This window comes from Trachypithecus francoisi, unplaced genomic scaffold (assembly GCF_009764315.1).
Source record: "Trachypithecus francoisi isolate TF-2019V2 unplaced genomic scaffold, Tfra_2.0 Lachesis_group4, whole genome shotgun sequence".
NCBI classification, from domain to species: Eukaryota; Metazoa; Chordata; class Mammalia; order Primates; family Cercopithecidae; genus Trachypithecus; species Trachypithecus francoisi.
Genome location: NW_022681469.1, coordinates 106,353,120 through 106,369,561, shown reverse-complemented (window position 1 = coordinate 106,369,561; position 16,442 = coordinate 106,353,120). Strand labels below are relative to the sequence as shown.

The 16,442-nt window shown below is 52.0% G+C and overlaps 1 protein-coding gene across 1 annotated transcript in view; it reads left to right on the top strand.

Moving 5' to 3' along the window:
• The window catches only part of SDK1 (sidekick cell adhesion molecule 1), a 990,930-nt gene that overhangs the window by 912,181 nt on the left and 62,307 nt on the right, over positions 1-16,442 (top strand). Inside the window, 1 exon segment of the mRNA XM_033191941.1 lies at positions 15,278-15,393. Within this exon segment, the coding sequence (XP_033047832.1) occupies positions 15,278-15,393 (116 nt within the window).

Below are 16,442 nucleotides of genomic sequence, written 5' to 3'. Positions count from 1 at the left end.
GATGATGGATGAACATCTGCCGAGAGCCTACTGTGTGCTGGGCACAGATGGTCACCATCCCCTGGGTGGGAGCCGTTGCTCTGTTTCACAGACCAGAGTGATGAGCCAGCTTTATCCGGGGTCTGCAGGGGGCTCCCTGGGCTCCATCCCACCCTCTGGGCTGCAGCTCGTGTTATTTCAGACGTTCCCTTCATGCACAAACTCACTAAGAATCCCTCGCCAAGGAGTGCAGAGTGGAGAGGTTCTGGGATGCAGGTGCCTCTGCTGTGAGGGGATTCTCCAGGCCACTGCACCTGGCCCACAGCAGGCCGTGCACAGGTGTTGCTGAGTGACTGGGAGGTTGGCCCACCCCTTCGCCATGCCAGGGAGAATCTCAGGACTCACCGCTTCCTTCAGGCTCTCTGCAGCATATGTTATCTTAGGACACCCTCTTGCTGAGGCCTGTGGGGGGCCTCACTGAGATTTCCCTAACTAGAAGTTAAACAACAGAAAAATCTCAGGAGCCAGCACCCCAAAAGCACCATGGGGATGCAATGCCAAGAAGAGTGAGTGAGAAGGACCGTGAAGGGCGGGTGATAGGAGCAGCTGCTCAGGGAGCTCAGGTGTTCCCAGAAGGGAACTGTGGTGCCCCGAGGCAGACACAGCCCCCAGAGGGAGGATATGGCCCTGACCCCAGGCTCATCAATGTTGGGCCAGAGGGCAGGGAGGCGCCGTGCTCATGGGTGGGAGCCTAACCAGGCCTCTCTGGGCGGGGGCTCTCAGGGAAGCCTCTGGTGTGTCCACCCATCCTCTACACTTCTGCTGGGGTGACCCTTGGGAAATGCAAATCCCATCCCCTCACTTTCTGTTTCCACCCTTCAGGAATTAAATCCACTCCTGAGACTGACCCCAGGGACCCTGAGGTCCTGCCAGGCCCACTCCCGCTGTGGTCACAGTGGGCATCCTCCTGGCCCCCAGGCTGGTGTTCCCTTTTGTGCTTAGGCTTCACACGCACAGCCCGGCAGATGCCAGTGCCCAGGAGACCTTGGTGGCAGAATGGTATTATTACTCACCCGATTTCCATCACTGTAGATGGAGGTTGTGGAGCATTGTGCGGTGCCCACTGCTGCATTTGGAAAGGCTCCCACACCTCTCACCATCCTGAGTTTCACTCCGTAGCCAGCTTCCCTGGGACCCCTCCAGGTCGCCACACTGGCAGCCAGTGGAGGCCTCTTTCTCCAGCATCCACTTGCTCAGCAACTTGCTGGCAACGACGGGAGCGAGAAACCCCCGAGGTACTGGCCTGCCCTTCAGCTGCTCCCCTCAGGCGTGAGCCCACCCTTAAGCTGCTCTGCCAGGGAGAGGGAGGATCACCAGCCTGGGCCTTCATGACCTTCTCTGGGGTTGAGCCCACAAGGGTGGGGGTCTCCTATGAGTGGCAGAACTAAGGGTGGACGGGGGGCTGCAGGTGGGCTCTGCACCATAGGAGAAGCTGGGCCATCCGCACAGAGAAGGGAAGCGTCACAGGTGTGGCCGGGCAGACCGCCCCTCCCAGGGCCCCGTATCCCGCGCAAAAGTGGGGTTCACACCCACCCCACTGTTGGGAGTGCGCCCAGAACAGCAGATTTGAAAGGGCTTTGATGGCAGCTTCTCACCCCACCCCCAGGCGTCTCTCAAACCCTCGCCCTGCTCCTCCTCCCCAGCCACACTCTCCTATGACAACTCTCCCCCTTTGCCTGTTTTTCTGTTGTTTAACTTCTAGTTAGGGAAATCTGAAGTGTACGCAGGAGACAGATGAGTGCAGGCGCATCAGACCCTCACACTTGGCCTTAGTGTGCTTCATAGATTCTGTGTCACTTACAGATGGAAGGTTTGGGGCAGCCCTGCCATCAGCGCCATTTTCCCAATGGCATGTACTCACTCTATGTCTCTGTGACAGCATCTTTTTTTGTGGTAAAGTTTTTTTGTGTGTGTTTGTGTTTTTGTTGTTGTGAGATGGAGTCTCGCTCTGTCACCCAGGCTGGAGTTCAGTAGTACGATTTCGGCTCAGTGCAAGTTCTGCCTCCTGGGTTCACACCATTCTCCTGCCTCAGCCTCCCGAGTAGCTGGGACTACAGGCACCCGCCACCATGCCCGGCTAATTTTTTGTGTTTTTAGTAGAGATGGGGTTTCACCGTGTTAGCCAGCATGGTCTCGATCTCCTGACCTCATGATCTGCCTGCCTCGGCCTCCCAAAGTGCTGGGATTACAGGCATGAGCCACTGCGCCCAGCCAGTAAACTATTTTTTAATTGAGGTATGTACCATGGTTTTTTCAGACAATGCTTTGCACATTGAACAGACTATGGTATAGTATAAGCATAGCTTTTATATACACTGGGAAGCCAAAACATGTATGTGACTTCCTTTTTCAATGATCTGGAACCAAACCCACAATATCTCCAAGGCCCACCCATGTCAAGAACACTCCTGCACTCTCCACGCAGCTCAACCACAAGGCACCACAGCCAGTCTGGTTTCATCCAAACATCCACATACTCCCCTCCCATGTGATCTTGAAGCAGCTCTCAGACATCATATATAGAGGTTTACAACATCATATCATTTTATTCACAAATACTTTTAGTATATATCCCTACAAGAACTCTTTAACATATGTATTAGGGTTCTCTAGAGGGACAGAACCAATAGGCTGTATATAAATATATAATACATAAAAATATACAATATATATTATATATAAATATATAATATATAATATATAAAATAAATATGTACATATATAAAATGCAAATTTATATATAATATATAAAACATTTTAATATAAATATATATATAAAGGGGAGTTTATTAAATATTAACTTACATGATCACAAGGTCCAGCAATAGGCTGGGATGTTGCCACTACTGGGGATGGGGAAGCTGTTTCTTCTGGCAAAAAAGTCTCATTAGAGTTTACAAGCTCAGTGTCCTCACCTTCATCAGGGTCCTCCCACACATCCCCATTCCAAGTTCCAGAGTCCCATTGTTTTTCAGTCAGCGCCCTCACTTTAACAGGAGACGCCTGGCAAAGCTGTGCATGTACCTTAACTTGCAGGTCAGCCACTCACATGTTAAGAGCTTGTGTCTGTTTTTCCACACTTTCAGCTCTTTCCCTACAGGAGTTAAGCCTCTCACTCAAGGCAATCTTAGCAGATTTGAGACTCAGCATCTGCTTCTGAAGCTGGGAGACAGAATCCCTGAGTCCATCATTTTCTTTCATCACTTTGTCCACTGAACTTAGGAACAACCAACCAGCTTCCTTATGTTCCTTGGTTCTCCACATATGGTCAAAGGTATTACGTAGAGAGTCACTAAACCCCTTGCCTCTCACAAGCAATAAATCACGAGTGTCAAATGCATTTATTTTGCATAACTCTCTAAACAATTCATGCCAAGGACTATCAGCGTTCTCCATACTACTGTAAGTAGAGTCCTTAGCATTTTTGGGTCTAACCATAATTAAAGCAGCCTACTCCAGAAACCCCAAAACCAACAAAAGAATTCTATCCTGAATATTCTGTTTCTCTAGAACCACTGCTGGTACCAAAATCTGTATTAGTCAGGGTTCCCTAGAGGGACAGAACTAATAGGAGATATATATATATATCTATATATTCCCATTTATATGGGAGTTTAAGTATTAACTTACATGATCACAAGGTGCCACAGTAGGCTATCTGCAAGCTGGAGGAGCAAGGAGGGCCAGTCCAGGTCTCAAAACTGAACCACTTGGAGTCTGATATTCAAAGGCAGGAAGCTTCCAGTACAGGAGAAAGATGTAGCCTGGGAGGCTAGGCCAGTCTCACTCATTTCATGTTTTTTCTGCCTGCTTTATATTAACTGGCAGCTGATGAGCAGGTGCACACCAGATTAAGGGTGGGTCTGCTTTTCCCAGCCCTCTGACTCAAATGTTAATCTCTTTTGGCAACACCCTCACAGACAGGAGTAATACTTTGAATCCTTCAAGCCAATCAGTATTAACCATCACGAGGTATAACTACAAAGTCATTCTTACACCTAGGAAAATTAATAATACTCCCTCAGTGTTATCGGTTATCTAGTGAGCATTTGAATTCCCCTGGAATTTTCTGCTCTGACAGCCCCCAGTTCTGTCCTTCAGAACTTGGTCAGCCCCAACCCATGCCATTGAAACCATGATGCAGATCTATGAGCTGCTTAAAAAAAAAAAATTGTATTTTTAATTGACATATAATAATCATATACATTTATGGAGCACAAAGTAATGTTTACCATGTGGAATGATTAAATCAGGCTAATTAGCATCTGCATCACATCACATACGATCACATTTTGATGGTGAAAACATTTAAAACCTCCTCTTCTAGCAACTCTGAAATGGTGCACCGTGATTTCTTATAGTCACGCGAGGCACTGCTTGTCGCAGAGTCCAGTGGGGGCTTGCGTCCCCAGTCTCGCCCTGGCCTTCGATTTGAGACGGACTCCTCGCCTGGGTTCCAGAGCACTCTGCCCTGGCTGCTCCAGCTCCGCTTCTCTCTGGGGTTCCTCGGGGCTCAGCTTTCCCCGGGTCTCTCCCCCACATCACTCTGCATCCTCAGCTGCCTCTGGAGCCACAGCTCCCACATGAGCCCCCCTCCTGTCTGCAAGACTCTCAGGGAACCCAGGCCTGCGAGTTTCACTGTCTGCCTGGCATCTCTGCTGGGAGGACCCACAAGTTCTTTGACGCAACTTGTGCAAAATTGAGTTTCTGTGTAGTAGCCCAGGAGCAGGCACTTAGAAGCCAGAATGCTTAGATCTGGCTCCTGGCTCTGTCCCCATAACCTGGGCAAATTACTCCACCTCGCTAGGGCTCAGTCTCCTTGCCTGCAGGGCTGCAGAGAGGACCGGATCCACAGAGGGCCCTCGAAGCAGTGCCGCAGGAGCTCTGCCTGAGGACGAAGCCATCACTGCTCCTCCCCAGCCTCTGGGCAGCAGCAGCCATGGTGGCAAGAAGCCTGCTCACGTGTGCCCTGGGAAGGGTGCCTCCACCCACCCCAAAATCCATGACAGAAACTCCAGCCTCAGCCCAAGTCTCTCCACCACACCCAGACATTACGTATTGTCAGAGGCTGCTTTTGCCCTAGGAAAGCAGAGTTGAATAGCTACAGTAAAGCCCTTTAGTTCCTCAAAGCTTACCACCCTTACTATCTGGACCTTTACTGAAAGTATCTTTAATTCCCAGCCTAGATAAGCAGCGTGGACCTTCAAGCAAGGCAGATTCAGGTTCGAATCTAGCTCATTATGGGGGATGTGACTTAACCCCTCAAGGCGTCAGCTTGCTTGGTTCCCTGGTCACTGCGACTGGTGGATTCCAGGCCCGCCTCTGCCACTCTTCTCCCTGTTGCAGCCCCACCTTCGCTCAGACCGCCCTCTGCAGGCTGTGTCCTTGCAAAAGCTCCTCCAGGCTGGGTCCCCACACCCTATGCACTCCCTAGCTACAGCCAGAGTCATCTCTCTCATGTACAGCTTTGACTGTCTCACTGTCTGCTTTCAAACCTTCCCAGAGAAACCTCTGATCTCTAAAGCCATTCAGTCCCCTGGACGTGCTGTGCCATCTCTCCCGGGCCTTTGAACACGCGGCCCCCTCCACCTCAGCTGCTGGCCCCTCCCTGCCCCTTACTCTCCATGCCGTAACTCTCCTCTCCACTCTTCAAGTCTCTGCCTGGATGCTCCTGGTCAGGGGGGCCCTCCTTGGCCCAGGCACTGCCTGGGGGAGCCCTGCTGTGCACCCCCACAGTGCTCTGGGCTCATCTCCAGCACAGAGCCCACCCTGAGGGCTGGAATTGCCCGCTGACCTGCCCATGGCCCGCTGTAGACTATGCACCACATGAGGACAAGTGGCTGATGCCATCGCAGACACACAGATCCTCCCTCATGAGCCAGTGCTTCTCACTGTACCTAGTGGAGAAGTGTTCGGAGAAAATTTATCAGATGGATGTTGCCTCTTGGCTAACAAGGGCTGCCTGTCTCCTTCCCCTGACTCTTTAGGACAAGGCCAGAGATGCTAAGGCCATAGCTAGGAAAGTCAGGCTCTGGAATAAGACCATCTAGACTTGAACTCCAGCCTTGCTTCTTGTTGGAGCATGCTGTTTAACTTTTCATCTTATTAAACAGAAATAATGGGAGTGGTCTCCAACAATCCACTGTGCAGATCACACCGGTAAATATGAAACCTGGGCCTCCTCTCCCGCCTGGGGTTAGAGCAGCAAGGAGACCCAGGCTGGCCAGGACAAACTGGTGGTACTTGCCCTCGTTAAGAGTTCTCGGGACCAGCCATGGTGGCTCACGCCTGTAATCCCAGCACTTTGGGAGGCTGAGGTGGGAGGATAGCTTGAGCTCAGGATTGAGACCAGCCTGAGCAACGTAGCAAGACCTCATCTCTGGAAAGAAAAAAAAAAAAAGAAACAATTAGATAGGTATGATGCAGGACTTTAGTTCCAGCTACTCGGGAGGCTGAGGTGGGAGGATCACCTGAGCCCAGAAGGTGGAGGCTGCAGTGAGCTGTGATCATGCCACTGCACTCCAGTCTGGGAGACAGAGCGAGACCCCATCTCAGGAAAAAAAAGAAAAAAGAAAAATTATTTGAAAACATTCTCCCGCAAGGAGAAAAAGAATGGATGCTTCGCGGTCAAGGCCTAATAGCCAGCCGGGCCGGGCTCGTGTGAGGCCATAAAACCCCATCCGCAGCTTCTGCGATGGTGTACAGGGGAGCGGAGTGCCTGGTGCTGGTGTCGGGCTCGCTTTCCTGAGTTGGTGTGCTTGTCCTGCAGCTCTTTGCTGTCCTGGCCTGTTTCTCCCACCCCCATTTGCTCCTGGGTCTTGTAAACAGTGTTCCTTTGGCCTTCCCCTCGAGGACCAGAGATCACCTGGTTTCTGGCACAGGCGCTCCTGGCCTTCAGATGTGGGAGGACTGTAAGAATCTCAGGGAGACCCCCACCCACTGCCTGCGGTGGTCTCTCCTTGTCATAGACGACAGGCGCTTGCCACATGCAGGCAGAGACAGGGCTTAAGGTTACTCTCGTTTCTCAGGTGAGAAAAAGCAAAGTGCAAATGATTTCAGAGGGTCCTCCAGGAACGCTCAGCTGATCGGTGGGACCAGGATGCACAGGCCTGACCACTGCATCTAAGGCAGCGAGGCCCTGTGGAATCAAATCAGCACGAGACAGAGGGCTTCAGGACGTGGGCCCTGAGGGCATGAAGCCAGCCTGTGCCCTCCTTCCCGCCTCACTTGCCCGTAGGACCTCTCATGTCATGTCTCCTGCCTCTGCAGAAACATCCTGTAGCTCCTGTTACCTGCAAGGTGTCACAGAAGCGCCACCTTCTGCTAGCGGCCCAAACCCATCACACACACCCCTCACTTGCCCCTCACAGGGTTCCCAGAGTGGCCAGAGCCTGCTGCCAGTTCCCATTGCACTCCTGACAGCCCTGGGGTTAAAGGATGAGGACAAGGTTGCAAGGGTGTTGGCTGGGACACCTGGGCCAGGTGCCTTGAATTCTGCCCCAGGGCTGTTTGCACTTGACATACCAGCTCACAGTCACTATCTCCGGATCATGGCCTCTGCTCTTGTCCCAGCCCTTCCATACTTCCTTCCTGTGCCTCAGAGCAGGATCTGCAAACAACTCAGGGGCCAAGTCTAGCCCATTACCTGTTCTTGTAAATAAAGTTTTATTGGAACACCGCCACACCCATGCATGTTGTTGGAGGCTACTTTTGCCATAGAAGGTGGAGTTGAATCGTTGCAACAAAGCCCTTTCATCCCTCAAAGCTTAACATCCTTACTATCTGGGCCTTTACCTAAAGTTGTGCAACTCCCAACTTAGAGAAGCAGCCTGGACCTTAGAGTTAGGCGGATCCAAGTTTAGATCCAGCTCATTCTGAGGTCTGTGACTTAACCCCTTGAAGCCTCAGTTTTTTGTTTTTGTTGTTGTTGTTTTGTTTTGTTTTTTTTTTACAGAGTCTTGCTCTGTTGCCCAGGCTGGAGTGCAGCGGCACGATCTTGGCTCACGGCAACCTCTCCCTCCCTGGTTCCTGCCATTCTCCTGCCTCAGCCTCCAGAGTAGCTGAAATTACAGGCATGCACTGCCACGCCCGGCTAATTTTTGTGTTTTAACTAGTGACGGGGTTCCACCATGTTGGCCAGGCTGATCTCAAACTCCTGACTTCAGGTGATCCACCCTCCTCAGCCTCTCAAAGTGCTGGGATTACAGGTGTGAGCCAGCATACCCAGCTTCAGTTTTCTAAAAGGAGAATAAAATCTTTCTCCAATAGGTTGAATTTTTTTTTTTTTTTTTTTTTTTTTGAGACGGAGTCTCGCTCTGTCGCCCAGGCTGGAGTGCAATGGCCAGATCTCAGCTCACTGCAAACTCTGCCCCCCGGGTTTACACCATTCTCCTGCCTCAGCCTCCCAAGTAGCTGGGACTACAGGCGCTGGCCACCTCGCCCGGCTAGTTTTTTTGTATTTTTTAGTAGAGACGGGGTTTCACTGTATTAGCCAGGATGGTCTCGATCTCCTGACCTCGTGATCCGCCCGTCTCGGCCTTCCAAAGTGCTGGGATTACAGGCTTGAGCCACCGCGCCCGGCCAACAGGTTGAATTTTGCGAGTAGAAACTGCATACAATGAAACCGATGAGTTAGGGGCTGTGGTTGTGATGCTGTCATGATCTGTGAGGACCCGGATCTTCCTGTGATGGGGACTCACTCTATGGGCCAGGGAACAAACACAGTCTGCAAGCCGCAGAGCCGGTTGGCTGGAGTGGCTCTTAACTTTGTTTATCATAACAGTGGGAGATGATGGCTATTGAGCTGATAAGAAGGTGGACGCACTATTCCCTGATGATGGGAAGCAAAGATCATTACTGGACAAAATCAAATGCCAGAGTTGTCTAGTAGTATTGAGGGTTCAGAGCTAACCTTTAAAATGGAAATATCTCTAGGACAAATATGTTTGTTATCATGAGTCTGAAGCTCTCTGGTCTCAACCTCCTTTTCCTATGGAAACAACTGCTTTTTAAAACACAATCTTTAAAGTCACTCAGTTTGTTAGGATTGCAGCTGCCATGTCAGAGCAGAGCAGACTAAGGCCATCCCCCGGGGCTATGGAAGGAGAGTGTCCCCTGCCCCAGCTGCCACACCTGTGCTGCTCTCAGCCCCTCACCTGGAGTGCCCTGCCTTTCTCTCCACATATCTCTGTGCTTAGTTGGAACTTAGAGCACACAGCAACTCCTCCTTGTCTGTGTTCTTGAGGCATCTGTACTCAGAACCATTCAGATTAACCCATGCACAGTTCTAGAATTCTGTCATCCTCATTGACTCACCTACCAATAAAAACCCCATCTCCACTAAAAATACAAAAATTAGCCAGGTGTGGTGGCAGGCGCCTGTACTTCCAGCTACTCAGGAGGCTGAGGCAGGAGAATAGCTTCCACCCAGGAGGCAGAGGTTGCAGTGAGCTGAGACTGTGCCATTGCACTCCAGCCTCTGTGACAGAGCGAGACTCCATCCCCCCGCCCCACCAAATAAGGCCAGAAGCATCTCTTAGATTTCCTCTGCGTACCTGTAGTGCCCCACCCTGAGCCAGGTCTGGCTGTGTGTAAAGACATGCGGACCCTGACCATGGGTTATCACCTGCACACCCACACCATGAAATCCAACATTCATGGCAAGGGCTGCACCAAATTCCAGCCGGTCTTGGAGCCCTCAGAACGTGCAGAGGCTGGGCTGAGGCTGGCACCTTCCTAGAGGAGCTGGAGCTACAGCTGGGATGTATCAGTCATCCGTTACCACATAACAAATGATCCCAGCATAGCAACCTAAAACAACACACATCTCCTACCTTGGTTTCTGTGGGCCAGAAATCTGGGCACAACTTCAGTAGGTCCTCTGCCTCAGGGTCTTCTGGCACAGTGTCAACCAGGCCTGTGGTCTTGTCTGAAAGTTCAACCGGGGAAGGATGCATTTCCAGGCTCACCCATGCAGTTGCTAGTGGGATTCCATTCTTCGTGGACTGTTGGACTTGAGTTCCTTGCCATGAAGGGCCTCTCCATGGGGCCTCTCACAACATGGCAGCTGGCTTCATTAGCATGGGCTGGCCAGAGTACAGGAATGGGTGAGCAGGAGAGAAGGCACAGGCTCTTATTTCTGAGCCACAGCAGTGCCACATTCTACTCCTTAGAAGCAAGCCACGTATTCAGCCCACATTCAAGGGAAGGAGATTCCCAAGGGCGTGAGTACCAGGAGGTGCATCTGCAGACAGCTGCAGTGAGCTACAAACAGCTCAGGCCAAATCCAGCCCATTACTTGTTCTTGTAAACAAAGTTTTATTGGAACAGTGCCATGCCCATGCATTAGATTGTTGGAGGCTGCTTTTGCCATAGGAAGGCAGAGTTGAATAGTTGCAATAAAGCCCTTATGTCCCTCAGCTCATGTAGGGACCTGAAGCTCCTGGTGGGCATGGCAGATAGCTACTCAGCTGGCTGGGGTGCACTGGGCACCATGTCCTTTGTTCCTGGGGCTCTGCGCTTGCCCAGACACAGGGTTCTGCATTTCCTGGGTTGCTCGCTCAGGCTCTGCCCCTGGCTTCCTTGCACTTCTGCCTTGAGTCATTGCTCTCTGTCTCCAACTCTCACTTGTCCCCACCTGAGTAGAAGCAGGGTAATCCCTTTAAACCTCCTGCTTCATCGAGAAGGGCTCCCGAGCTGCAGAATCACCCAGACCCAGAGCCTGTCTCCAGGTCCCCCTGCTCAGGGGAGCAGATTGCTGGCAAGATTTGCTGAGAAGGTAAATGAGATCAGAGAATTCTATTTCCTGTAGTTCCACAGGAAATCAGAAAGAGAATCTCACCAGGAAAATGTTGATGTCATTAAAGCAAACTGAGGAATATACAATTTTTTAAAAATCATATAAAGAAACAATTATTTCATTATATTAAAACATTAACATTGATTCTCAAATTATCCATTAAAACCTTGCTTTACCCAAACAGTCAATCAATGGGCCACAGAAACTAAAAGTAGAAATCCAGCATGGTCTATCCTGGTCCAATACCGCTCTAGCCACAGCAGGTGCCCAGGGTGGCACAGGGCGGCTTCAGTGACAGGAGGCGCCTGGCATGGCACAGGGTGGCTCTAGTGACAGCAGACACCCAGCATGGCACAGAGTGGCTTTGGCAACAGATGCCCAGCATGGCACAGGGTGATTCTGGCAACAGTAGATACCCAGCGTGGCACAGGGTGGCTCTAGCAGTAGGATGACCACCCGTCTGATATGAACCTAACACCGTGTTAGGTGAACACCACCCCCGTGCTCCACGCTTCTACTCTTTCTCCTTCCGTCTCTACAGTCAGCAGTGCCCTTGCTCCCTGGCCTGCTGTCATGTCTCAAATCTTCCCTGTTATTTAAGGATCAGCCAGATGTTCTGCTTTCCAGGAAATACCCACATCCCCAGTTGGGCATGCTCTCTGGGCCCCTGACCCTGTCCTCACACTCCGCCTGGCACCGTGATTATTGCGATGCATGTCCTTCTCTGGTCAAACTTGTCTTTCACATCTGGTGTCCACCTATCCCTCAGCCCCAGGCCTAGACCCTGGTTAATATTCAGGAAGATTTTGGCAGCATTAGGCTGAGATAACAAACAACCTCCAAGCCTCAAGGGCTGGTCCTGCCAGCGGTACTGGTCCCTCCCGCTACTGCCCTCCGAGTGCCGGCATCGTCTCTTCTACCTGCCGTTTTCGTCCCAAGACTTTGGCTGGGGGAGAAGCCCCCGTGTGACTGCCAGCCTCAGGGCTGCTGAAAGAGAAGGTTGCAGGTCATGTGACTCTCCAGAAAGTGACTCATTTGGTCATGTGGGGCGAGGGGAACATATGCAGTCCTCCCTCAGTTGGAGCGACCACCAGTCATGGGGCCATGTCACTGTCCCCAGATCAGATGGATGACCTTCCACCTGGTGGCCGGTGAATGTTTTATATGAGTTGGCACAGGCTGAATGAATGAGCATCATTCTCCCTGCAGAGTTAATTCCTACAGCTCTGAAAACTTTCCCTCACTCTCTGAGGCCTCCATTGCTCCACCAAGTGCCGTGTAGAACCGTTTGTTTTTTCTCCTGAGGTTTGAGCCACACCAGTGCCTGTCCAGCTGCCTTACCTTTAGCAGAGGTTCTTAAACCCTGAGGTGAGGGGGCTGCAGCCCAAGCCTGCCATGCAGGGCCCAGGTTCGCCTTGGGTCTGGTGGGACGTGGAGGTAGAACCATGAGCTGCTGGTGCTCACCTCCCACCAGCAAATTAAGACTAAGTCAGGGCAGCCACTGTGTCCCAGCGGCTGCTTTTGTTCCAGCTGAAGCTCACTGGCCACTTAGGGACAGCGAGCCCAGGGAGGCTGGGTGAGGCGACAGAACGCTGTCCTTGCTGCTGCTTGGGGCTTGGCTGTAGCCTCCAGCCCACCCCTTCCCACAGAGACAGGAGACCCCGGGAGAGCCATGCCATAGCCTGGCTCAGCCCCCAGCACCCAACCAGGCAAGGCCATCCAAGCAATCAGCCACAATTCCAGAACATTTCAGAAATGTCAGGAATTCCACGATGGCTGTCAGGTGAGGGACCCTCCAGAAGTCCTGAAAGCTTATCTCTCATTGCCTCAGCAAGATCCCTCTCCAAGGCTGCAGAGGCCCCCTGCCAGAGGACCCATCACAGCAAGGACCGAGTCACTCATTTCCACGATGGCCTCGTGGCCTGAGCATGAGACCCCAGAGAAAACCCCAGCTTTGTACCTTACCCTTTAAATGCTGGTTGCAGGCCATCTACCTATCAGCAGATGCCAGCAACTGCCGGTCTAAAATGCTTTTTAAATTTTTCTTGTATTTTTTTTTTTTAAAGCTTCCAAGCTGGTATGTATGTCATCCTTACACTGCAAACGCTAAAGTGGGAAAATAAAAAGCGAACGACAATCAGATGCTCCGTGGCTCCCAGACTGCACACGCTTTGCCAAGAATGAGAGTTGCACCGGGGCTTGTCAATAGCAGGGCCTTCCTGAAAGTCAGGTTCTCCTGTCAGGGTAGAGACCTAGCGGCTTTCAGGAGCCAAAAAATAAGTCTCCAAACCAACGTGCTTTGCTCAGTATTGACATATGTTTCTCTCTTCCCTGCTGGTGTCAACAAAAAATGCTTTGTTGCCTGCAGTAATTTTATGGTCCAGAAGCGCCTTGCTGCAGCATTGCTGGTGGGCACAGCAGTGCAGCTCAGCTGCCCGAGACAGGGTCAGGGGCCTTTGCCCAGTTCGTGTTCACCCCAGAGAAAGGGGCATGCAGGCCCCTGATTTCTGGGGGTTCACCTGGAGCTCACAGATTCCACCGGTTCCTACAGGCAGATATCCAAGTCCAGAGCTGTCCTGGGCGTGCTGAGTTTGACCATCTTTGCAAAGAAACCCTGGGGGTGTCATGGGGAGGTGGGGGGCCGATGTCTCACCGACTACCAGGTAATGGCCACGCTCAATTTTGCCTTTCACATTTTAATTGTACAACAGTAATTTTGCAATGGAGTTGCCGATGGCAAACATGCAGAAGACATTAACTTTATTTATGTTTTGGATTATTAATGTGGCTGTTAAAATTCCTCCAGTTAGTTTTGATTGAATTGTTTTTTTGTGTGATTCTGTTGTTTAATGGAGCGGTAAATAAGAATTTCTGATAATGAGGCTGAGCGTCTGTCACAACAACCTGGTGTGAGCTATTAACATTTCCATTAACGGCAGGGTGGGCAGTGATAATATGGAAACCACACAGTTAGAACAAAATAAATAGTTGGTGTCAGGCTGCGTGGGTGTTAATTACTATTTTATTCTGCGCTGGGAGGAGAGAGCAGAAAGTGGGGAGGGGGTGATGGGGAAGGGGCGAGTCCTGAGGTCAGTCTGTCCCAAGAAGGCCTCTCCAGAGAGCCGGGTGCTGGACCGTCTCCCTCAGACACGACTGTTTTATCGTCTCCATCAATGGTCCGTAAAAAGACTTGGTCAAAAGGCTATACTCCTGGGCCGCAGCCCCAGCCCCGGCTGCAGGCGGAGGGGAGTGCTTGACTGGCCTCTGCAGGAGCCAGGCCCCCGGCACAGCTGCCCTGGAGCTCCCCAGGGCCCAGCTCATGGACAGCCGGGAGAGCCCCAGTGGGAGGAGGGAGTAGCGGAGAATAGGCCGTCAAGAGGAAGTGCGCAGCGTGGAATTCAAAGATGGTGTGAAGCTGGCACGGGGCAGACAGGACGGAGATGTTCTGGAATGCAGGCGTGTGCTCCCAATTCCCTATGACTGTGCGTGAGGTGCAGAGGTGCAGCCACGCCTCTAATGGCAGTGTGGTGAGGTGCGGAGGCGTGGCCACACCTCTAATGGCGGTGTGCGGAGGTGCGGCCACACCATCCTCATGTGTCCTTTGGTTTGCATGCACCATGTAGCCCTGCAGACGCAGACAATACCCCAGTGAGCTCCTCCCCAGGGGGAGCGAGGGGACTGGAGATGAAGACTGGATCCTCAGAATTTGAAACCAGAGCTGGCCTCAGAGAGCAAGGTGCAGCCATGTTCTCAGACATTGGGTCTCCCTGTCCCTCTTGTAGGGACAACTCTGTGTGTCTGGACGAGCTTCATCTAGATGGGGTCTTCATAGCCAGGGATGCCTGAACCTGTCATAGCAACACAGCTATCTTTTCTCTAATCTCAATCAGGAATATCAGTGACAAAAACCACAACAGTCAGGAGTCCTGTGACTCCCTCGCCGACAGAGCCACGGTGACCCTGTTACGTCCCAGGCATTGCTGGGACCTCAAGTTAACATCCTTACCCACCAATGCTTTGATCTCACAGCAGCCATCAGACCAGCCCCTAAGCCTGGTCAGGTATTAACCAAGAAGCATGTGGATTACGATCTCATACCTTTGGTTTCAAATACTCTGCTAACTGTATCTCGGTATAATCATTTTTCTGTGCAATTCTATATATTTTATTGTATGCATTTAAGAACATCGTATGGGAAGAAGGATTTGCAGTCTTCCCTGGCAAAAAAGGGCTAAGAGCTCTTGGGAGGGACACAGACCCATGGATCCCAGGACATAACTGTCCAAGGCCTCCCAAGCCAGGGTGACGGCCCAGGGCAGAATCTCTCACGTGGTTCCCAGCAGAATTAGGGCATGCCTGAGCCCTGTGGGCGTGTGGACGAGGGTCCAGGCCAGCTCTGAATAAACATCTCAGCTTCTCTCCGTGTTGCTCTTTCCTCAGCCCCGGCCATGGCCCCGCAGAACGTGCAGGTGACCCCGCTCACGGCCAGCCAGCTGGAGGTCACGTGGGACCCACCGCCCCCGGAGAGCCAGAATGGGAACATCCAAGGCTACAAGGCAAGGCCCTCCCGTGCGGTTGCCTCCCCCGGCTCACTCACACACGCCTGGTTCACGTGGTCCTGCCCACTGCGTTGCCAGCAGCAGACCCCGCAGGTGCTCCGCCTGGAGAGCTGGGGCCCAAGCATCGGAGCTTGGCTGGACCTGGCCTCTTAGCTGTGGTCACAGCTGCTTATGGATGGAAGGCATCACGGGGAGGGGGGGCAGGCTCGCTGTGCGGCTGGCTGTGCCCACCACAAAACAACCCAGGTTGGGGGCCCTCGTTCATCCAGCAGCTTCTCCCCACTCCGGGCACGTGGCATGGCTGGGGAACGCTTCCATTGCCTGGGCCCATTCTGGAGCCCCCAGTACACTGGCTGACAATAGAAGAACACGGGGCGCCTGGAAGAGACCAGGTTCCCCATCCCAGACACGTCCTTGGGTCACAGTTGGACACTGAGCGAGTCCCTTGATTCGGTCGGTCCAGGGTAGGGCCCGCCAATCGCATTCCTCACAAGGTCCCAGATGTGAGGTCCCTGGGAACCCCGTTTTGAGAACCGCCCATAACCACTGGAGGGTCTAGAGATGGGGAGAAAGAAAGGCAGCAGGCCATAGCAGGAGAGCTTCAAATGAGGAATCGTTATGCGGGGCTGGATTATCCAGGGAGCAGGAAGCGCCTAGCAGGGTCCCATCCCTGAGGCCTGGCCTTCTTGGAGAGTGCAGGGCCCATAAGCATCCCGGGTCTGTGCCATGAAAATGCCCCCATCCTTCTCCGGAATAAATTCCCCTGTCTGTTCTGCCAGGGCCCAAGTCGATCAGTCATCAGATTCTGGGGGCTAGCCTCCCCTAATGACTATGGGACCAATTAAATGTCCATTTAAAGATGATTTTTGCAGGTGTGTTATGAAAATTAATACCTTCCTCCATGGCAGGGCTGTTTCAGTGATGAATGAGCTAATGGAGAACCCCATGAGCTTGGAGGCATGGCGCTATTTATGTATGTCCAAAATATGTTTTCTAATTTCCTTTATGATAAAGACATTGAACTTGGATATTGATCTCAAGTCAGC